The following is a 22,611-nucleotide window of genomic DNA, read 5'->3' as shown; positions in this document are numbered from 1 at the left end:
AAATGAAATCGGCCAGTTTCGATTGAAAGTCTATTTTGAAAGAGGATATTGGCCACTGAAGTCAATCTCTGCGTTCGAAGTAGTCGAGCCAACCACGAGGCAAATATAAGCGGCGTTTGGAATGGGAGATATGGGAGTGGGATTATCGATGAGAAATCAATGTTTCAAACACGGATCACAGCCTTGTTGTCTATTTCTTGCCACTCCTGCCACCTCAGCCTCGTTCTCGGACCGCACAATGCCATCGCCTGGCGCTCAAGAAGCAAAAGAAGAGGGCGAATTGCTTAGAACACGAGCGGATTGCCGAGATTGAGCGTCTGAACGTTCACGTTGTCTACGAGCGCTTGGACCATCAAGTGACAACACTTGCAGGGTGATCATGGGCCAGCGTTCATTGCGCCAAAACAGTCACCAACTCCTCGCACCTGTAGCCGAACACTGCGACCAGCCACTAGCTACCTTCTGCGCATGACCACGCCAAGGTTTCGATCATTCAAATCCAACTCGAGGGGCTGTATTTGGGCTTTATCGCTGCGAATCTATTCAAGCCTTTGTCGCTGACCCCAGATCTACTACATCCCTTGTTTCTTGCGACTCGACTGCCCTCACCTTTCAATGCATACCCTAGTAGCTCGAGTGATATGGGTATAACGCATCAGGGTGTCTCCCCAAATGCTGAGGAAAGGGGCCAATCGAACAGGGGCTGAAAGGAGGTGGCTGGCGAAGAGATCCCGCGTGCCCTCAAGGTCTTTCGTGTCCCCTCCCGGTTTTCACCCGGCAACCAACTATCCAAGCCCGTCGTCCATCTGAAATGCCGCCACATCTGATTTCCTACAACACGGACCTATCGAGACCGGCGGCATCGTCTTCTAGAAACGAATTCCCACATGCTCTATATTGCTTTAGGCATCACACGTTGCTAAAGTTCGATCTGAGCCGCTCAACGGACCCTGATTTCGGTGCGAACGTAGCCCGTCGTACTGACGATCAATCAGGAAATTGAACATCTAATACCGTCGGTTGTCCTGGCTCTAGACATGCTTTATAGGGGAAAAGTTCGATCTCCCCTTAACACGGATAGCAAGATCTCGTACAGCTCCAGCAATCAATACCAACATCGGTCGATCTAGGCGTGGGCGGCCGGTGCGGGTTCTGGGTATCACCGTGGCATTTTCTTATATGTGAAATCGTTCTTCATGCTCGGGCGTTCATCATGCCTTCATTGTGATATACTTTGTCCCCTCGGTGATGAAGAAAGAGGGTCTTACTCGGGCTTTGACGATCGCCAATATGGTCTTATGTCCGACGTTCATTCCCCGAATATCCAAGTTCACTCCCAAAAGCGGTTTTTTGTTCCAGACGACTACTTTCTCGAAAGTCCGAAGACACGGATCTAGCATTCGCATCATCTTTATGCTTTGGTTGACTGTCGAATCTCCACCCCTTATATCATTGTTTTTACTTTGACTGCCTATGGCGCGTGTGATGTATTGGATGTCATCCTCGGAGTAATGTGGATTCCAAATTGTTGCCAGCGACCCGGTGCGCATTAATGGAATTTCGATTACAGATTGGAGTAAAAATCATCCATGACTATTCATTGTTACACTTTTGAAGCCTTTATTCAAGAATGGAGTTAAACATATAGTGAATTATTATACATAGCACGCAGTTACTACAATTGAAATAATTATTGAGCTGTACATGTGTTCATTAAGGCAAGTCCATCGTTCGGTATATCTAAAGCGCTCTATATAAATGGTATATCATCGTCAACAAAGCCCCTGGTCCGTAATCACCCAGCTTCACTGCCCATAAGGGAATATTTCTTTACACCCCCTGTGCTGCACCGATGTATAGAAGTAGTGCATGTTAATCTTAAGAGCATCCAACAAGTCGCCAGTCGGGTCCGGGTATAAACTTCTCACAGTGCGATTCACATGGTTCTCGTACAACGTACATTTATCCGCCAATTTTCCTGATGTAGGATCGGGAGTGTAAGTATCAACTCCGTTGATATTGCTTCCCGGTTCAATTGGATGCGCAGCAAGCACCTCTAACTCATTTTCACCGTTCATCGGACGTGCAGCTCGGTGAAAGTCGTCAGGAAAACGCATCTTCTCAAAGAAGCTACGAGCGACTTCGGGGTCAAGTTGACCATCGTCTTGGCGTCCATCGACCCAAAAATTGATGGGGTTGACGGATTCGGAGTATGCAGAAAATAGACGGGGAGCGACGAAGCTGAAGGTGGGATTGGTGGCAATAGAATCTTGAATCCGCTTAAACCGGTACTCGCCAGCAACTGTGAGATTGTATTTTCCACCACCATACCGGTTGCTGTATTCAACGAACTGTAGGAAAGGCATAAGTTGCTGAAGCTGTCGAGATATACAGTTCGAGGCGACGTACCTCTTGGAATAATGTCTCGTTGAAGTTGTTGTCGCCACCAAAGTAGGCATCCGCTGGGGACAGAATGAGCCAGCTACCTCAGACGATTACACTGGTCTTACCTCGAGTCATACTGGTATCCCCCTCAAATAAATTGTGCGTGCTCAGACCGGCTACAGTAGCTGGGCCGGGTGGATCAGGACCAGTCTTATCAGACTTTCCCCCAATACTGAGTTTGTCAGTGATAACATTGCCGTCTACGAGGAAGGCAGCGTAGCACGTAAATCTCGCGAGGTTATTCTCCATATTAAACCCTGCTCAAATCAGTAAAATTGAATTTTGACGGAAGAAGTATGAAATAAGAACACACCTTCCATTGCTGCAGTGATTATTTCTGAACAACTGGTAATTCCGGTGCGATTTATATACTGTAAGTGACGGTCAGATTTCAGCTCGATAATCAATCAGCTAGAAGACTGTACGAACTCCATGGGAGGCGAGCGTGTTCAAACCTGAGCAGGGCCCGCGTATGTCGCCCGGTTGTGGATCCATGTAAGGATGATCAGCATCATTGACGAGCTTGGTACCACTACATTCCAAAGGGCCAGGGGGCGGCGGTGGAGGAGTATACTTTAGAGTAGCTAGTGCTTTGTTCCATTCTTCTGTACGCAAACCAGCTAAAGAAGCATGGGCAGGAAAGGCTCTAGCGGGGACAGAAAATGCAAGGGCAAGAGGGACAAGATATTCGAGGTCGAACATGATTGAATAGCGGGGATTGTCGGAAATTTACGACCAGCTACTAGAGGCACAGTGGTTTTATAGCTTTCCGTTTAACACACCGCATTTTCATGAGATGAATTCATCCATTGCATAGCCGTGTCCAGTGTCGTCCTACTTACCTGCAGAGCATGTCCAGAGAGAACGACATACCAGCGGTCGTGTATCGTTGTGACGAAACACTACATGAGCGTCGCGGCACGACAAGCACCTGCAGGATGAGTGAGAAGGGGTCTGTCAGCTGAGCAAGCCGTGAAAATCAACCCCTGCAACTACCCCCTATGGAACTTTCCTAAAACGGAGATTGATTTGCACGGCTTGCTCCGTTGACAGCCTGGCCAGATCCTTACTGCTACCATCAATCTAGTTTCAATACAATGTGCGACAACTGGGGGCTTAAAGGACCCCGGAATATCCCTATAAATGTTGGGTACCCGGGGTCCGGACAAAAATCGGTGACCTCAACCCTTAGGCTGGGTACGAATCGGACAAAAAAGTGCCCTTTTTGCCGAAGAGGCCGGGTATGGAAGCACGGACAAGAACTGGAAATTTTGCAGATGTTGGGTACGGTTCGGACAAGCACCTTACATTTTATGATTCGTGTCTCGATGATTAGTTCTTTTTTCTATTCAACATCACTTGAAAAAGGTGTAGATCACAGCCTCGTCACCAAATCTGTTTCCAACGTATCATCATTGTCCGATTGCATATCAGGTCTTCGAATATAGTCGTGGAAATCAGTTCACATCATGTTCGGAGACCACTGCCGCTTTTGGAATTTCCCAATTCGGACCCCTGGCTCCTTGTTCACTCTGCTTGCACTACCACCGACGAGCATAAATTCATTCGCTTCACCGCGGGTCACGTAGGATCTCTGCAGCTGTGGCTCAGTTGACTAAAATCTGAGCCTTCTGGAATATTTTGAAGATTTTTGGCGATTTTTTTGGTATTTTTAAGGCCGGGTCAAACTCGCGGACAATTTTGGACACCTTGGGGGGAGGCCGGGTATATTCCGGACGAAAACACCGGTTTTTGCACGGACAAAAACCCCGGAATTTTGGAAAATCCGTACCCAACATTTATAGGGATATTCCGGGGTCCTGGGCTTAAACAAGAGGTGTCAGATTCACCGATCCCGGACATGGGTCTGGCTCACGTGAGGCTGCTAAACCCTGGCAACTGATTTGGACTAGACCAAAAGCGAGCGTCGGCAAACGAACGGCGACAGCTGTCCATCATCCTGGCCATCACAAGTTGATGCATCCGACTACACCAACGACAAAGCATGAAACGGCCAAATGTAATTAAAGGCGTTGTATTTGTTACAATATATAATTGAGAACAATGAAATGTATATTACTGGAATTCGGAGACTGACTAGGATTTTGACTCGATTGCATGTCGACCTAAATGAGCCCAGCATGAGCCTGGCTCGTGCTTTGATTAACTGATGGCCGTATTCCGCCGACTGATTCAAGGTGTGCGCTGGCACAATGCCGTAGACAACGACTAGACCATATATGGAGGGTACCCCCCCCACCGGTGACATCATGGATGTCCGGGATCGGCGAATCTGACGCCTCTTGGGCTTAAAAGTTGTTCGACTTTGAATTCAGCAGTTTCCATTTCTCCGAAGCTCAGGGACGATGACAAGTCAAAGCCCCTTACTTTCTCTGCTTCCAAGCGAGAAGTCGCGCTGGTTTCAATCCTCGCTGGATTAAACAGGCACCGCGCGCGAGGCAAGAAAGCGAAGTCAAAGTCCTGCTGTACTCCTTCAAATTTCAACGCTCATGGCACCGCTACCTTTTTTTGTTCAACATATCCCGGAAGTGGCACGTGCAGTCAGTCGCGACACGGGCTTTTCTATTCATGATCAGGGCCGCGATATTAGTGTCAAGTTGAAAAAGGAACGAACTGCCGAACATCTCTCCTATCCAGCTCCTATCTACAAGTCGTTGCCATGCAGAGGCCAGTATAAGAGCTCCCCTTCTTTACATTGACCTCTAATTTTCTGCGCCGTTATGTGGCCATTTTCGAGCACGTCCTATCCGAATGTTGCCTTTGACAGACTCCACACAAAATACGATTATATCATCGTTGGTACGAATTTCTCAATGTCAAAAGAGGAGCCCATGCTGAGGTCAACATTTGCAGGTGGCGGAACTGCGGGATGTGTTCTGGCGAACCGGTTGAGCGCAAACCCAGAGACTACAGTGCTCTTGATTGAGCGCGGTCCCGTTGGAGACACTTGGCTTTCGCGTATACCCCTTGCTTCGATGAGCTATGGTTCGGAAGGGACGTTCTGTCGACTACAGAAGTCCGAATACCACCAGGAACTTAACAAGGGTTTCGGGTTGATTCGCGGATCAGGCCTAGGCGGAACTTCGCGTATAAACGGGATGCTCTATTCAAGGGGTCTGCCAAAAGAATATGATTTTTGGGCCGAAAGTGGATGTGAGGGTTGGGGTTGGAAGGAAGTTGAGCGGTTTTTCAGGAAGTCGGAGAATTTCTTGGATGGGGAAGATCATGACAATGTTCACGGGAAGATGGGTGAGATTTTTCGGTTTCAAGTGCTTGTCAGAATTATAACGTCCCTGTGATATCCTAGGCGAATGGACGAACAGGAGAGATCACTTGTATTTTCCACCCTTCTCCCGGTTAGTTGACGCGACCCACTATATATCAAAAGACGCTTCTAATAACGAACTTCTTCAGGGTTGTTGAAGCTTGTAAATCATTAGGCATTTTTCACTCTGAGGATCTCAACTCGCCGAAGAATCCGACGAACTGTATTGGACAAGGCCAATTCACACGAGACAGGAAACAATACAGAAATTCAACTAATCGCGCTTTCCTCCCGGCGGAACTAGTTCGGGCGCGTGCAAACTTACATATCGTGACAAACGCAATCGGCGGAAAGTTGATAATAGGACAGCGCGATGCTACACCGTTCGTAGAGGGGGTTGAAATCATAGATCGATTCCGTACGAAGAAGAAAGTCGTCATGTGTGGCTGCGAAGTTATCGTTTGTGCTGGGGCATTTGGTACACCACAAGTTTTGATGTTGAGTGGCATCGGCCCTGCTGAGCATCTCAAGGAGCACGATATCCCAGTCCACAAAAATCTCCCCGCTGTCGGTAACAACTTGGTATGGGTTTTCGCACCTTCTCCATGTATGTAATCCTGATTCAAGTTGTAGCAAGATCACTTTGGTGTGTCGACTGCATTCCGAGTTCCTATGGGCCACTCTTTGCTGTCCGTGGAGAAACAACCGTGGACAATGGTTATTCAAATCCTACTTTGGCTCATTTGGGGTACTGGAATGTTACTCTGCCCGGTGATACAAACGTATATTACCATGTCGAGCGCATCATTGGATGCGCGTGGTATTCCTTTCAAGGACAAAGGTGAAGTGGATGCATTGCCTGATATTGAAATCGCTCCAGTGAGTTCTTTTCCTACAGTCGAGTCCCACTCTCCTTTACATTGCCTACGATTAGATAGCATACGAAACCTGCGAGCTCGAATTGGATAAATCTCGGGGTTTCTTTAGCTTACTCTCTATCGTCATGCGCCCGAAGAGTCGAGGCCGGGTCTGCTTAGCGTCTACCCAAGCCGATGCGCCAATGAAAATCTATTGCAACTATCTCTCTAACCCTGAAGATTTTATTCCCCTCCGCGCAGCATTGAAATTGTCACTTCGAATTAGCGAGAAAATGCGCGAAGATGGCTATCCTATTGAAGATTGGAAGACTGCACTGCCTCAGGGAGAAGACGACGAATCTCTGGACAAATTCATTCGTCGGAGGAACATGAGTACCTATCATTATACTTCGACATGTCGCATGGGTTCCAGGCAGGACGCACCCGACGGTGGTGCAGCTGTTGATCCACAGCTGAGGGTGTTTGGTGTTGGAGGGCTTCGAGTTGCTGATGCGAGCGTATTTCCGTGGGTGGTCGCAGCGCACCCTCAAGCTGCTGTTGTAATGACTGCGGAAAAATGTGCGGATATGATTCTTCATCCCAAGCAAGAATGACGGAGATTCGGTGTAGTATCCATGCTGCATTTTTAATGTATTAAATAATAGAGAAACATTCAGTTAGCTTCAGTTAGCTTATAATTTACATTCGTGCGTTTGATTTTGAATGTAACACATGGACTGACGAGTTCTACCAATCAAATCCGAAGGTTGAATTGACACTGGGATTTATCCTCATTGAACTTAGTAGATCATGAAATGATGACCTCCGAAATATCACTTCCGCCTTTCTGGACAGGTTTGCTGCACTGGAGGGCAATATATAGATTTTTCCTAAATTTTGCCCACCACATCAAAGCGTAGTAAGGACACGATCACTAGTGAGTGTGTTCTCCGTATATGAATCAGATAAATCCTTTACATTAAACGCTGGTGTGACGTCACGCTCAGGTTGCCACTCGCCACTCGCCTCCCTCTTGTCCCCGCGCTCTGCTTGCGGATGCTTCGTACGCGATACCTTTTCTCATTCGTTCTCATGCCTTTTCTTCCCTTGCCTTCTTTTTTTCGCCCTTTCTTCCTTTTTTGCGAGAGCCTACTTTCTTCGTGTCACAGGCTTCCAAAGACTCCACGTGTGGAGCCCCGTCACACAAATCTTCCCACAAATGCATCCCTACTCAAAATCGACGCGCTTTTCACTTTTTTTGACCATCGTCATTCGAAATCGACACGCTTCTCGCATCCCACTCAATGCGACTCTCGTGCCTACCATCCCTTCTTAACTCGCTGTTGGCAGTACAGAATCCAGCACCATGCTCCTTATACTCCAAACAGTGAGAAATGGCTTCTCTCCGTCATATATGATGGACCCCTGTCCGCTCTCCACGTCCTTGGACCGCGGACTTCAAGTCTATTGGTCTTTCTGCAGAATCGTTGTCGATAGCTTTCAGTTTGCGTTGGCGGCGTTGGGTGCCGATAAGACTAAAAATGCAGAAATATGATTAAGGATATGTTTATCCCCACGATTCTTTAGCACCAGGTAGGGGCATGGGTCCACCTAGGATGACTTCGTTTTCGAAGCGGTCTATTTCTATCTTGTAGCCCATTCAATATGACAACAATTGATATTTCGGATCGGGTCCACCAGTAATTGTTCCTCTTCCTGTATCTTGCATAGTTCTTTCAGGGTAGTGTATAGTCTTCGACCATGAGTGGCATGAGCGACCTCGCGAAAATTACCAAGTGAGTAATCGGAGGCAAACGTCTCCCAAGCTTTGTATACACCGGGAGTAGAATCTATGAGCGTGCTGTGGGCGTGATCTTCAAGTTCTGGGTTTGATAGGTACAGTAGACTGCAATGTGGGGAAGTGATTGATGGGCCATTGATTATGAGGTCAAAGCTTCTTCCCTCATCTGATTCAGAGTGTAAGTTTTATGTTTTTGTTGATTGGGAGTTTAACGAGTAGACCTGGAAGCACAAGACCAAAACCCTTCCTCCCATAGAAGCATTGCAACCTTGGACTTTTCAAACGACAATGAAACGGACATGCAGATCACCACCGTCCATTATCTGGCGTTGCTCGCCATTCACTTGAAGTGAATGATCGTCGATGTTGAAACTTTTCACTTTGGCTCATTCACTTTACTATCCTATATTATATTATATGATACTCTTATGTCTATGTCCTCCAGATACTATTACAATACAAATCATGTCTTAATCATTACAAAAATTTCAATATGATTATCAAACTTCAGTACTAAGCGGCGCAGCGCGCCGCGCATGTGCTAGTTATAACATAATTCCTCACAAACAGCGGTATAGGCAAGGCTATCTCCAGTCTTCAGATATATTACCCCTTGACCTCTTTGCAACACGTTCGCTTTCTGTGCTTCGACCAGTTAGAATAATGACCAAAGATCGTGGAGTTGAAGGCCTAGTATGTGTTGAATTCGGTGCAGATGACTATGTTGTCGTGGTGTCGACTGGCGCTGTTTGGTGGCTCCTTTCCCGGAGTAAAGTCGTTATTGTCTCTGTTTCGAGATCGTTTCTGCCATAACAGCTTTCTCCTCCTCGCGTCTCCTTTCTCTCTTGTTTGCATCGCACAGGTAGGTGTCGCCACAACACGATTTAATGTTCGGCATACTGATAATTTGATAACAACAGCCATGGTCAAGCTTCCATGGCTCAGTTGGTTAGAGCGCCGGTCTCATATCTAGTATGAATGACACTCTGTCATATAATCCGGAGATCACCAGTTCGACCCTGGTTGGGAGCACATAACATGAGTTGCTTTTTCTTTTCTTTTCAAATTGATTTATTGATTTATTGAAGGCGGTACTAGGTACAGCGTTTATATGGTTAAGCCGAGAGAAAGAAGCGAATAATCTAGTCAATTTATGACCGTACAGCGTTCACCTAGTTTCAAATGGAATCACCGAAACTAAGGAAGAAACATGCTCATATTTCACAACCAACTGAAGTGGAATATTCGAGTTGGTACAGATCCATACCGCCCTGACTGGAGTCGCAACGTCCGTTAGGCTAGGGTCTTTTCGTATTGAGGTTGCGCGATCAAAATGGCACTATTGTGCTTTAAGACTACATGTGCATCTACCAATATGCGCTTGTCAACTTCAGCATTTTAGCCATCGCTATATAAGGAGCGAAAGATATTCACCTTGCACCCCCTCTGTATTCTTCAACTTTCATTTAGGCTTCGACAAGATGGCGGGGTCAATCAACTTGGTTACTCGGTCAAAAAACCCTCGTATCCAATAATCCATGTAGCTCTCCTTTGAGATGGCGGATGCTGCCTCTTCAATGACTATGATTTCTGAGGGGAAACTTTCCTGTCCCAATCTGTAAAGAGCTGAGTTAATAAGTGTGAAGAAAAAAGGACTAGATGCCCTACACACCTCGAATCACTACTGATTGTGCTGATCTGCCCAGCGCGTTGAATTGGAAAAATTATTGAATCTCGGTGGTAGAAGAGCCAGGCAAGGCAGAAGAACGATATTTAGCCCCGTGAAAATGGAAAAAGGTAACAAAGAGGATATGAGCCCTCGGCTTGAGTTTTCATTATCGAGACTGAAACTTGGGTGAATGACTAGCAGCAGGTGATACCTGTAATCGTGAAGTTAATGTTCAGCTGGCGCGTGGGCGTTGCAACTGTCGAAACAAGATACCTTTATTCCAGATTAATACATTATCACTTGGCAACGACAACATATTATGGCACTCCTGAGGAGGGCGTTCCTGTTCCTCAGACAATGCCACATAATCGAACGGCAGATTTGAGGTCGAATATGAGTCACCAGCAAAGTTGGACTTGCAGCGCAGCGATGTGAGAACCATGACGAGACCTGCGCAGCGTTGATCAACAGGAATCGCGTGGGTACAGTCTCCGGGTTCAGCCGCCCCAAACCTTGGTACACAACTACTTATCACCGAGAACCGTGCAATCCAAATGCGATCCGTATAGGAAAAAAATTTTGTCTCTCGAGTATACTGATTTCAAAATTAGCTCCTACAGTGAACCAGCGTACTATAGTTGTGTTCACGATGTAGAAAACTGATCACCAGACAGCCGGCTTCAACATGCCCTCTGGAGCAATAAGATCTATGTAGGATCTTCGTAACCCGGTCCATGTCACTCTTTCCCCCACACATTCAGCAATACCGGTCAATCCTGTGATCAATCAGTCCTCAAGGTCTCACTAGTGACTTAGCGGAGATCGTCCGAGACTCCGAAGTTACTATTGGTATTTTTGTCCATATCACAATTTTGGGTTGGCAGTTCACGCATTCACGGTTAATTTCATTTCCAAGATTCGATCCGAAAAAAAGGTTTACTACAAGGACCTCAATGACCGAGCTTACGATACAGTTACCAAACGCTTCTAAGAGATGCCTAGAAGATTCAGGTCCGTAGAATTTGCTACTATATATTGTTTACCTTCTGTCGATGTTCTGGTAGGTGTTCTTCAACAATGCCCCTGCAATTTATTCGCCTCCTTCCCTTCGTTTTCGCTGGCGTCATGTTCTCTGTCTTCTTCCCTGTGGACGCGATCTCCCCTGGGAGCGGGCCCCGTCCACCACCTCCTTTATACCCTGGCGGCACAAATCAACTTTCTTTACCACCTGGAGTGGTCAATGCCGCTTCCGATCTCCATGACTTGTTGTAAGTGATTAGTGTTTCAATCACGTATACACTGACTCCGCTTTGCTAGTAACCGCTTCGTAGCGGCCTTCCGGGACGCACTGCGTTCCATTTACGGCCCCACCACCACCTCCAACCGTGAGGATCCTCGCGGTGCTCGATCGTCGACCCATGTCGGCGATTATCGAGCTATGCTGTGGGCTAGTGCCCGTGCCCAAGGTTGGGCTGGGCTCAATAGTATCTCGCAGCGTACTCTGTCCGATATCGGAATTATGAGTACTCACCTTGAAGACGGGACCGTCCTCCGACAAGAAGAAGAAACCTACGTTCGTAGGTTGACCGCACGTGTATTGTTAGAAGTATTCTCTTCTTTCAATCCTCGCGAGCTTGTCGGTCCGGCCCTATTGGATAGTATTTCCAGTGACTTCGGGAGGAGCGGCATTTCGACATTTTCCCCTATACTGGATGACAGAGAAATATCTTTTGTTGCGACGACTATCACCAACGCCACATCTTTAGCCACTGCCGTTATTCGCCTCATTGACGAGGATGCGATGATTGAAGAAGCATTCCATGATTTTGCGTCAAACCCTTCGTCTTGGACTCATTACATTCAATCCACTTCGAGCATTCTCAGTATCAGGGAAATTATGCAGCACGCTCATCATTCTCAAGCGCAACCTTCCCGTGCTCTTCCTATCATACCGATCCCCGGGGGAATTTTTCACCATGCCTACTTCCGTCACGGTGCTCCAATTGAAGTTGACCCGGAGGCAGCAACCGGTCCGTTTGCTCTGTACGACGAAGACATAGAGTACATCGCTGCTCTATTTGTTGTCGCCATAATTCGATTCCATCGCTACAATGGTATCACCATGGCCTGAGGCAGTGCGGTTTAAGATTTTCACGAATTTCACGACTTTTATGATGTTGTTTCCTGTTGCTTTAGTTTCTTTTGTCCTGCTGATTTGAATTGCTTGCTTTCACTGTGCTATGTTTTGAAATGTGCTTTGAAATTGTTGTCTTTTTTTATGCTTTGAAATATGTTGTTTGCTATCGTTTCACACTTGCAGAGATATAAGTCGTCCCCAGTTGCTCACTAGTATTCGAGTACGTATCTTGATTGATTTCCGTCCACTGTGTTCTTGGCACTGCTGATTAGAAACAAGACGCGATATCCGCGCAGCACGTAGACTTCGAAATGACTCGAAACATAAACAGCACTTGGTACTTCTAAATCCACATAGAAGGGAAGGCGCATTGATTAATAGTTCTGGTAAACCTTCTGCCAACGCCGAGACGTCGGTTCCTCCAACACCGCAGTACATGGGTGGATGCGAGCGTCATGGTTGACGTTGATCTGAGATAATATGATGGTTCTATTGACTCATTTGACTCGAAGCAATAATGATTGATGATGTTCCTAGGCTATTTTCTTCTGAATATCTTGGATCTTCTACATCACCCTAGAACATCTAAATTTAGACCATCATGATGGAATGAAGACGGGGAGAAGACTATGCATAACTCTATGTTCCGGGTACACCCTCTCTTGAGGCGGGTTGAAGTTAAATGATATATGTAACAAAATTGAGCTCCATTCAGATTTGAATTATCTTTGTACTCAATATCTTCCTGATTCAGAGTGGAAATCATCAAGTCTCAAATATATTTGAATAGTAAACTAGTATTAACATCAAACCCAACCTGAAAAAACAAATAAGCAGGATGTTATAATAGCCAGATAAAATAAATTACCAGCCGGATTTACCGGGCTAGTATTAACATCACACCCCAACCTGAAAAAAATGTAAGTCAAATAAAATATAAGGATTTAAAAGTGAACATACCGGCAGGCTGGGTGGACCACTCTGGAGGTGGTGGAGAGGTCGTATAACGACCCTTACAAACGGGGCCGTACCGACGGCTGAGCTAGCAAACCCACCGGGAATCAAGTCGGCGGAGGCGAATAAATTCTTTGAGTTAAAGGGGGGAATGCGGGTGAACCTCGATATGAGGAGTTTGGGCATCAAGTTTGATGCGGGTATCGATTGGATTAGCCACATAATAAAGAGTGGCGGGACCGCGGGTCAACCGCGAGGTCCGAGGTTCAAGTTGAAACGATTAATGGCAGTACTTCGCGGGACGATTATGAGGTGACAATAGCAATACAAAAAGACGGCGAGGTCAAGGCTGAGTCGGTCTTCAGTGATGATGGCGTATTTATGTGGATGAACACGATGCAGATGGGGCGCTTCGGAATGAGGGAGAACCTTCAGGCATGAATGAGCCTTATATTTGAGTGCCACAGGCAATGTAGCAAAGGCATCACCTTGAATAGCGGAAGATGACGTGCTATTAGTGGCTTAGGACACATTTATCAGGGGAATGAACTTGGAAGGGGCCCGATATATGATTGACGCTGAATCAGAGGTGTGCCAGTGAGTCATCTTGCTTGTATTCCAAACCGCCTAGGTGGTGCCCTAGAAGCATCCTGGTTTACTAATAATGATCTTACCATTGATGATGTTGCACGAAATCCATTAGAGACTGACCAACAACGTGGATCCAGAGTTAACACAGTTCCAATTTTATACGACTCAGTGAGTCACAGCGTGTGAACATACGAGTCGTTGACTTCATCGTGATCGATATCACAAACCGCCATGCACTTCATGCCCTTTCTAGAAGTTTGACTCGCTTACGCCTCTTCTTCGGTGTTCCTAGGCTGTGCTTTACTGCGGGATTTGAAGGACAAAGTGATCCAATGGCGTGATTCTCAGAGAAAGCGATGAAGGACGCTTTCCTCCGCCACGATGCGTTCCGTTTTAGTTGATAACTCAAACCTATACATATTCCTCAATGTCAACTTTGTCATTAACGAAGGACCAGAGTCAGGTTCTCAACCTCACAATCTCCTCCCGATCTGAAGAACGATCTTTGGAGATTGTCCCCTTTGGACATACTTCCGACCTCCTGCGGTATCACTTGTTACCTCCTGCAGATGGCAGCACTACCGAATAACTGGACTCTTCTTGCCTCTTACACTCATTAGCGTGAGTTAACGTCTTCCGATTCGTTACGTTTGGCCGCTTGGTAATTCCACAACTTTCCACCAGTTTCTTTCTTTCCATTTTTTCCCCACTTTGGATGAAGCAATTCGTAGCCGCAACTACGTTGTTAGAACATCTGTCACCGCAAAGTCTCTGATATCTTGTAATTTTCTCCTCAGGCTCATGACAATATACCATCATAAAATTTCTCTTCGTCCAGGACATAATTATCCCTTTACTGTCTCTCTGGACAATTCAACTCGAAAGCTAGGTCGGGGTGAAACGAATGGTTACAAGTATGTTTCTCACGTCTCTGCTTCCCGCTAGTTTGGTTCTATGTAGTGACCAAGCTTAAGTCTATCTCGTAAAAAAGTCACGGATGTCAAAGTTATGTGGGGCCACATCCAAATGAGATATATAGCTGGCTTGTCTACGTGGACGATCCTTTCTGCCAGCACACAACCATGACCCACATCACCGAGCTACTTCCCTTTATTTTTCTTGGGATTGTTGTTGGGGTTTTTAGTTCTGCGGGCAACATCTCCACGAGAAGTGGGGTGCGTCCGCCTTTGCTCCCTTACAACGGCGCTAGCCTCGGGAGCCCGCCATTCGTGACTGGCTCCATGGCTAACTTCGTTGATTTTATGCACGTATATAATCTGCTTTTAGTCATTACCCACTAACATGCACGTTTAGAAGTCGACTTGTAACCGCCTTTCGGGGTGCCATCGCCAGCGCTCACGACCCCTGCACCACCTCCCTTAGCCACCTCTCATTCGACGTGGAACTACACGCTGATCCGTCCGACTTACTGCGGTCGAATGCGGAGCCCATGGGATGGGCCGGCCTCCGTCGTCTCGCCTTCGACGTGCTCTCCAGTTTCGAGGGCCCCCCTGATGCCTATTCCCCGGTGTCCATGCAGCCGATATGCGTCCAGAAGTATGTTACATCAGTACTTCTCACCCTCCTATCCTATCCCAACGCCATAACTCCATGTGCCCGTGCCGACATCATCGATCGTTTGATGCGAGACGAAACAACTGTCTTCAACGATGAATACCTAGTAACATTTACCCCCAGCAACAACTATTCTGTTGCTGATTTTATTATCGCAACGAGCAACGAAGTCTCGCCAATCGTTATTGGCATGATCCACCTTGCGAGGTGTGATCACGGGGTGGCTCGGGCTTTTCATCATTTTTCTCGCCATCAGATTTCTTGGGAGCGTTTTTATTGCAACAGGCTCCCAGGGATACCGAGCATTCAAGAAATAGCTCACTTCGTTCACTGCCAAACTCCCGTTTGGCCTTCCAGGGTCAGTTCTACTCTGAGCGATGACGAGGTCGAATTCATGGCGGCGCTGTTCGTCACGGCCCACGGTGGCTTTTAGCTTTCATGATGATTCAATTGCTATCATGTAATACAATTTGTTTTCTATTTCGTATGCTGCTCCGATGTGTAACTTGCTTTCTTGCTTTCTAGTTTTTCCTTGTGCTTTCTAGTTTTTCCCTGTATGTTTTGAAGTATGTGAATTACGAATTGATGTTGCATCCAAATTGTATTAGTTGTTAGAACTTACAAGTTTTGTTCTCAAAGTTTCCACAGACCGAATGAACGTTCGACGCCGCAGCAGCTGCGGCACTATTAATATTACATCCACACATAGCCAACAAGAAACCAACGCCGCAGCACGGTTCGCAATAACTTAATGAAAGGGATGTATTGGTGCCTTCGAAAACCGGGAAACGGCTATGGAACCCGGTAAAGGGCAGACATGCTTAAGATCGTCAGTCATACAGCAATTCTATTGGAAGAGATATTCGTACCCCAACTTGACATCCCATTGATTTCTTATCTTTTCGGAAATATCGAGTCGACCCTCTTTCTCCGCCAAATTCAAGATATGTTGCTTCACACGATCATCGAAAACTCCATCACCCCATCTATGTCGAAAAGATGCTATGACTTCGAAAGCCACAGTGCTACTCTTCTTCGCTCTCCTCAACGATGAAAGCAGCAATAAAAAGGTATCCGGCGATGGTTGGAGCGAAGAATGAGTTCTCAAGAGTGCAACAAGAAGTTTTTGGTTGGCGTAAAAAGAGGGTATACCCCTCTTTGTGTCAACGCTCATTAGAAGATGGATCATCTCCATACATTCAGCGTTCGTCTCTTCGTCAATACCCGCAGGTAAATTAGAAAAGTAAGCATTGGCCAATTCGGTTGCGGCTGAATACAGGTTCCTGTGAACTAAGGAGTGAAGAGCAGTCTTGACGACTTTTGGATGAACCTCCCAACCGCAAAACATAGGTCGTAGGCAAGAGAGAATTTGTCTAAGAAACACCTCTGGCTCGATTTCGGGACCGTAATCACGGATAACTGAGAGCATCTTCATGAGCGACGTTGACCTCCTTCGTAGTATTGGTTTATCTGAAGTTTCTTGTCCTAGGTTCGAAGATTGCTGTGCGTGCAGCTGTACCAAGAGCTTATATGTGGTACTGTCAAAGCGTATTCCACCCTTGGTCATATCATCGAAGAGTCGAGTTGCAACAGCATATTGTCCATGACTGATAGCAAACTTGATCGATATATTGTAGGATTCAGAAGAATGAAACTGTGGGTACGAGTCGTGGTAGCGAACTAGCGCTTCGACATCAGGTGGTGGTTTAGAATATGACGCGAGAAGAAGACACTCAGAGAGCATTTGAGGAGAGATCGGCGGAGGTAGTGAAAGGGTAGAAGATAATTTTGTGTATTGGGAAAGAGCAGGACTAGGATCAGCGAGAACCACGGGCGACTTGGTATCACATGCCAAAGGGACATCTTGGTCTACCGCCCGCGAGCCTGAGGGTACTGGAGAAGCTTCATCGACGAAAGGAATCGCTGATTTCACTGGGTTCGTGCGTGGATCATGGTCGAGCCCCGCTTCGGTAGACTGCCGTTGCGTAAATTTAGTCTGTCTGTGGTACTCACTCAACTAACTGTACTGAAAATGCGGGCGCAATTTTACTTACCTCTCAACGACACCCCGTCCACCGCGATTTGCGATTGGTTCAGATATGGTGCCGTGGGAAGTCGAAGCCGCATCGCTGGCATAAGTCCTAGCTCGCGAGAAAGAGATACGTCGCAACCATGCTCTGCTGACAGCAGCTTGAAGTAAGTGAGTGGATTGTGTTGGACCAACGAGCGTTAACGAAGTTGCCTGGGTCTGGAAACAGCTTAGAGCACGGTGCATTGCATGCGGTGAAGCCAGGTTCAAGCCGTTGATGGACTCGCGGCCCGTCCGGCTCAATTTTGTTGTCGCCTGTTGTTCCATGATCATCATCATACTGTTGAGATAAAAAAAAAAAAAACTCGCTTGATAAGTATCGGCTTTCCAGCGGCATAATAGTAATTGAGAATGTCGGGCAGAAGATTGCTCTGTTATGATGGATTCACTTACGGTTCATCAATCTAGGCCGCAGCAGGAAGATCGAGCTAACGGATATTGATCATCAATGGGAGATCAATCGAAAGAAGAGACGTTTCACAGCCGTGGAAGCGTGTTGTTGCCTCGAGGTGATGAAGTCAGAGTGACATAATCTCTTGTTTGTTCTACAAAATGCTAGAAGGCTCGAAATTAGACCAAAAAAAAAGAAAATACCATTTCCTGTAGCGTAGTTCAAGTACCTTAGGCTCAAACCGGATTATAAAAATGTTTTATGTATTTAAATTTCTGGAGAGGCCTTTTATCTAATTTCATAGAGAATCTTTTATGTATTTTACTTAGTACTAATATAAAACCCAGATCTAGAGGGGAATTGTGTTAATATAATTATTAAAATAAAGGAAAGAAACACTCACCATTGAGGTGTAGTATTGACATCAACCCCAAACTGAAAGCAGTCATCAGAATATAACAACAGAAGCAAATCAAGGAGACAGGCTAACCGGCAGAACTGGGTGGACGCGGTGGAGGTGGTGGAGAGGTCGTATAACACGACCTAATAAAACTATAATTACGGTATTAAACAATACCGTAAATATAAATTTTATAAGCTGTTGAATACAGCTGAGCTAGCAAACGCGCCGGGTGTGATAGATGATGAAAGGCGGTGATAATGTGAGTTTGTCGATATAATTCGAGCATTGTCGTCTCGAATCAGAGACGACGAGGGTGACGATGGCGATAATAGACAATTCGAGGCGTGCGTCAATTAATGAAATTCGAGGCAGCGTTCAAGGCTTTTTAAGCAGATGGGAATATGATATCGAGCAATTCTAGAAGAAGATAGAACGACTTTTATCTCTATTGCTCAACAGCCATGCGTACAGAGAAGGTTCATGAAAATGAGTCACCAACTACATTTTCCCCGAGTCAGAAAGGAGAGATCCGGGAAGGGTGGGGACAAGATAAATCGATGACTCGGGGAAAGGGAACTTCAAGCTTCAAACTTCAAATGGATCGTTCACCGGTTCGCTTCATTCGCAAGAACTCACATGCGTACGCTGCGGAAGATAGTCGATGTCAACTGTGTTGATCAGATCGTGTGAGATTCGAGAATTTGAGAACCTCAACATGAGGATAACAGGATTCCTATTTTTAGATTGGCTTGGCTCTATAACTTTCGAGAAGAAATAAGAAATGACGCGGGAACTAAATAATGAGAAAGAGTTGAGTCATCTATTAACATAAATTTGCTCAGTCTTCCCACGGGGGGATAAACGTCAAAATATCGCGTGCTGATTGGCTCGGAGTCGTCTGAGTTAGGAATCACCTTTTGGGGTAATGACTATTAATGAGTGAGCCGCGTCGCGAAATCTTCCCACGAAGCCATCTCGAAATCAACGACGCGTTTTCTCTTTCGGAGCGCTTCACTTCTTTTTGAACATTGTCATGGAATACTGCTGGTCTTTATTGGTTACACTATGGGCTTCTCCATAGTTTCAACACTCCCGTATTCTTGGATTTCCCAGGAATTTCACTTCAGAAGGGCTTTCATTGTTGAAACTATGCTGTTGATGTTGGAACTGGTTGATTTTACGAACACATTCTTACTGGCGTACGACTGCTCCCAGCGGTCCCTGTAAGCGAGATTGTGTTCAACGAGTCAGCCATTCCTATTCAAATCACATTGTTGAACTTGAATGTCGTGCTTTTCTATCTCATCTGTTTTCGGAATGCTATGAATGGCCTTTTATCAGTAATGTGGGCAATGGCGATGGCTGCAAGATGCCTCGACACAAAAATTCGAGAATATTCCCCGATCTTTCAGGGTAGCCGAACAGCAAATACGTTATTCGACGCGACGCTGCGGTGCCGTACTGTGGTAGATTGGAGACGTGTCTTTGAAGGAATTATTCTCATGTGAGTGTTGCACGAAGCTACCTACCCATGCTCATGCTGACCGGCATAAAATACTACAGGCCATTTTCCTTTGTCATTCAGACCCCACCCGATTTCGAAGAGGAACGATCTCGCGTCAGGCAGGCTCACCGTGAAGCCTATGCTTCACCACCTGGAAGCCCTCGCCGGCGAAGAGTGATGGGAGTTTCATCAAGTCAAAATGTACCGTCTCAACGTTCAAGGGTCAGTCAACAGCAATGCGAGTGAGTTACAATGGCCGGTATTTCTGTGTTCATGGGATCAATGACATTTCTCAAGGCAAACATTGGACAATGATGTATTTCGCGATGAAAATACCCCACCCACTCCCCAGGAACCCTACCCGAGTCCATCAACCACCCAGGCAACACGGCGTTTTGACCGTAATGTTGCTACATCTGGTACGATTTGGTTCCTCCATTTACGTTCCATATAACTAATCCAGTAATCCACCAGGCAGTAATGTGAGCGAGGATAGTACTAGGATATCAAGGCGCCAATTGGCACAGCGGGCACGCAGAGACAGAGAGCGAAGGCAGAGGGCTAGAAGGACCACAGAAATAAACGTGAGCGACTATATACTATGAGCTCGAAGCTGATATTGATTATGAGTTGCTAAGGAACCTGATAATAATGGCCCACTACCAACTCCACCAGCAACACAGGGAGGTCAAGCATCTCGCACACGTAGGTGTGACTTTCATTGTTGGACGAGACCAAGCTAAAACAAATTTCCAGGCAATGGCCAGTCAATGGAGCCACTGTCTCGCCGCTGCCGCCGCCGCCGCACAGATGACGACCTGTTCCTTGCCGCCCGAAGTCCATATGTCGATACAGAACGGCGCCATTCGCTTGGCCCAATGAACGTTGCGTGTGCGCATTGTGGTGCCCTACACTGGATTGGGGAGAAACTTGCCCGGTCCTCTGACCACTCACCAAAGTTTGGCATGTGCTGCCATGAGGGTCAAATCTCACTCCCGCAGCGCCAGGACCCTCCAAGGCACATCCAAGAGCTTTTTCTTTCTCAAGAGCCACACGCGAGAGAGTTTCGAGAGAATATCTGGAAATACAACCGTGCTTTTTCATTCACGTCGTTGGGTGTAAATGAAGTCCACTCAGTAAACAATGGACGAGGTCCACCCGTGTTCTGTATAACAGGAGAGCTCTGTCATTGGTCAGGGTCGCTGGTTCCACATAACGGACAACTACCTAAATACGCCCAGCTATACATTTACGAGCCACGTGAAGCTCTGGCGGCACGCATGCAGCAGAACCAAGACCTGGATGAACAAATCATGGAGACGCTCCAGACCTTCCTCCTCCAACACCATCAGTATGCTCCAGTCTATCGCCATGCTTGGGAAATCCTCCGCTTGCACCCAAACATCGAGAACCACACTGTCACCCTTCATCTCATTCCTGGCTCGGACAGGCGCAGATATAACCTCCCAACCTGTGATGAACCCGCAGTCATAATTCCCACCACCCCATTCAATTCCCGCCGAGACATTGTTCTCAGGTCAAGAGACGGTCCTCTCCACCGCATCTACGACATCCACCCAGCCTACTGTCCTCTCCAGTACCCGCTGTTGCATCTTTTCGGGGAAGATGGATGGCATGAAGGATTGACAGTAGTGAATTCAAACAAGCGACTTTCGCAATGCAAGGCCATCTCTTATTACTTAGAGGTCCGACCAAATCAGTTTTCTACTTTGTTGCGTGGAGGACGTCTTTTCTGCCGATACATTGTGGACATGTATGCCTCAGTAGACCAGAATCGACTTCTCTATCTACAAAATCATCAGCCACAGCTACGAGCATCACTTTATAGTGGCCTCGAAGATGCCGTTGGTGAGGGTGATGATAATCTTGATCTCAACAATGTTGGAAGCCGCACCGTCCTTCCATCCTCATATATTGGAGGCCCACGAAACATGTCACAATGCTATCAGGACTCAATGGCCATAGCTCGATATTTCCGGAAAGTTGATATTTTCCTTACAATGACAACCAACCCGGAATGGGAGGAGATTAAAGGGGCTCTTTATGAGGGTCAGACTGCATACGACCGACCGGATATAGTGGCGCGGGTATTCCAGCTCAAGAAGAATGCTGTCCTAGAGTATATTTCAAAGCATGGTGTATTTGGGCATACTGCAGCATACGTCTATACTATTGAATTTCAAAAACGTGGTCTTCCTCATATGCACTCCCTTATCTTTTTGAAGGAGCCACACAAGCTTTCATCACCCGAAGCCATTGATTCGTGTATATGGGCACGATGGCCAGATCCAGAGACGGAGCCTCTTCTCTTCGAGACAATCAAGAAATGCATGGTTCACGGTCCGTGTGGAGCCCTCAACCCCAGGGCGCCCTGTATGGAAAATGGGAAGTGTACAAAGGGCTACCCTAAACCATTCCAGGCATTCACTGTCATGGACCCGCATGGATATCCCCACTACTACCGACCTGATGACGGTCGAGCATTTGAGGTTAGAGGGCATATGCTTGACAATAGGTGGATTGTCCCATATTCCCCCTTCCTCTGCGGTACATTCAACTGTCATATCAACACCGAGTGTGCCTTCTCGCTGGGAACATTCAAATATGCATTTAAGTACATTCAGAAGGGTTCCGACCTTGCAACGGTTGCCATAACGGACAAGAACAACGAAATTCTTCGCTGGAAGAACGGACACTTCATTTCACCCCCACTTGCAGCGTGGCGACTCAAGCAATTTGAAATCCATGAATTGGTTCCAAACGTCGTTCGACTTCAGGTTCATCTCCCTGGCCAACACATGGTGACATTCAACCCCAATGAAAACCTTGAAACCGTCATGCAGCGCGCTGCTACTGAGCAGACTACGCTCACTGCTTTTTTTGCTGCC

The 22,611-nt window shown here is 46.6% G+C and overlaps 5 protein-coding genes and 1 non-coding gene across 6 annotated transcripts; 4 read left to right on the top strand and 2 right to left on the bottom strand.

Moving 5' to 3' along the window:
• Window positions 1-1,805: 1,805 nt before the first annotated feature.
• AGABI2DRAFT_183665 (hypothetical protein) lies at window positions 1,806-3,236 on the bottom strand (the record flags this gene model as incomplete). Its single annotated transcript, XM_006458640.1, has 5 exons — window positions 2,875-3,236; window positions 2,759-2,816; window positions 2,511-2,702; window positions 2,410-2,462; window positions 1,806-2,351 (listed from the first exon to the last, which is right to left on the bottom strand). The coding sequence occupies exons 1-5, from the start codon at window positions 3,145-3,147 to the stop codon at window positions 1,806-1,808; spliced, it is 1,122 nt and encodes a 373-aa protein (XP_006458703.1). The 5' UTR covers window positions 3,148-3,236.
• A 1,950-nt stretch (window positions 3,237-5,186) lies between these two features.
• Window positions 5,187-7,312, top strand: AGABI2DRAFT_200525 (hypothetical protein; the record flags this gene model as incomplete). The annotated part of the gene is made up of 6 exons (XM_006458639.1): window positions 5,187-5,265; window positions 5,320-5,715; window positions 5,774-5,822; window positions 5,881-6,313; window positions 6,365-6,610; window positions 6,666-7,312. The coding sequence occupies 6 exons, from the start codon at window positions 5,187-5,189 to the stop codon at window positions 7,200-7,202; spliced, it is 1,740 nt and encodes a 579-aa protein (XP_006458702.1). The 3' UTR covers window positions 7,203-7,312.
• A 2,007-nt stretch (window positions 7,313-9,319) lies between these two features.
• Window positions 9,320-9,421, top strand: AGABI2DRAFT_t24. The gene has a single exon. It is a non-coding gene; the product is annotated as a tRNA-Met (tRNA).
• Window positions 9,422-11,135: 1,714 nt separating this feature from the next.
• On the top strand, window positions 11,136-13,498 carry AGABI2DRAFT_176941 (hypothetical protein; the record flags this gene model as incomplete). The annotated part of the gene is made up of 5 exons (XM_006458638.1): window positions 11,136-11,326; window positions 11,376-12,172; window positions 12,468-12,653; window positions 13,067-13,115; window positions 13,162-13,498. 5 exons carry the CDS (start codon window positions 11,136-11,138, stop codon window positions 13,463-13,465), a joined length of 1,527 nt encoding a protein of 508 aa, XP_006458701.1. The 3' UTR covers window positions 13,466-13,498.
• Window positions 13,499-14,167: 669 nt separating this feature from the next.
• On the top strand, window positions 14,168-15,748 carry AGABI2DRAFT_115729 (hypothetical protein; the record flags this gene model as incomplete). The annotated part of the gene is made up of 2 exons (XM_006458637.1): window positions 14,168-14,286; window positions 15,055-15,748. The coding sequence occupies 2 exons, from the start codon at window positions 14,168-14,170 to the stop codon at window positions 15,746-15,748; spliced, it is 813 nt and encodes a 270-aa protein (XP_006458700.1).
• Window positions 15,749-15,775: 27 nt separating this feature from the next.
• Window positions 15,776-17,671, bottom strand: AGABI2DRAFT_176940 (hypothetical protein; the record flags this gene model as incomplete). The annotated part of the gene is made up of 3 exons (XM_006458636.1): window positions 15,776-16,107; window positions 16,185-17,315; window positions 17,370-17,671. 3 exons carry the CDS (start codon window positions 17,669-17,671, stop codon window positions 15,927-15,929), a joined length of 1,614 nt encoding a protein of 537 aa, XP_006458699.1. The 3' UTR covers window positions 15,776-15,926.
• Between the last annotated feature and the right edge of the window lie 4,940 nt (window positions 17,672-22,611).

This window comes from Agaricus bisporus (genome assembly GCF_000300575.1).
Source record: "Agaricus bisporus var. bisporus H97 unplaced genomic scaffold AGABI2scaffold_2, whole genome shotgun sequence".
Classification (NCBI taxonomy): domain Eukaryota; kingdom Fungi; phylum Basidiomycota; class Agaricomycetes; order Agaricales; family Agaricaceae; genus Agaricus; species Agaricus bisporus.
The sequence above is the reverse complement of the archived record's forward strand: the minus strand, read 5'-3'. Positions and strand labels throughout refer to the sequence as shown.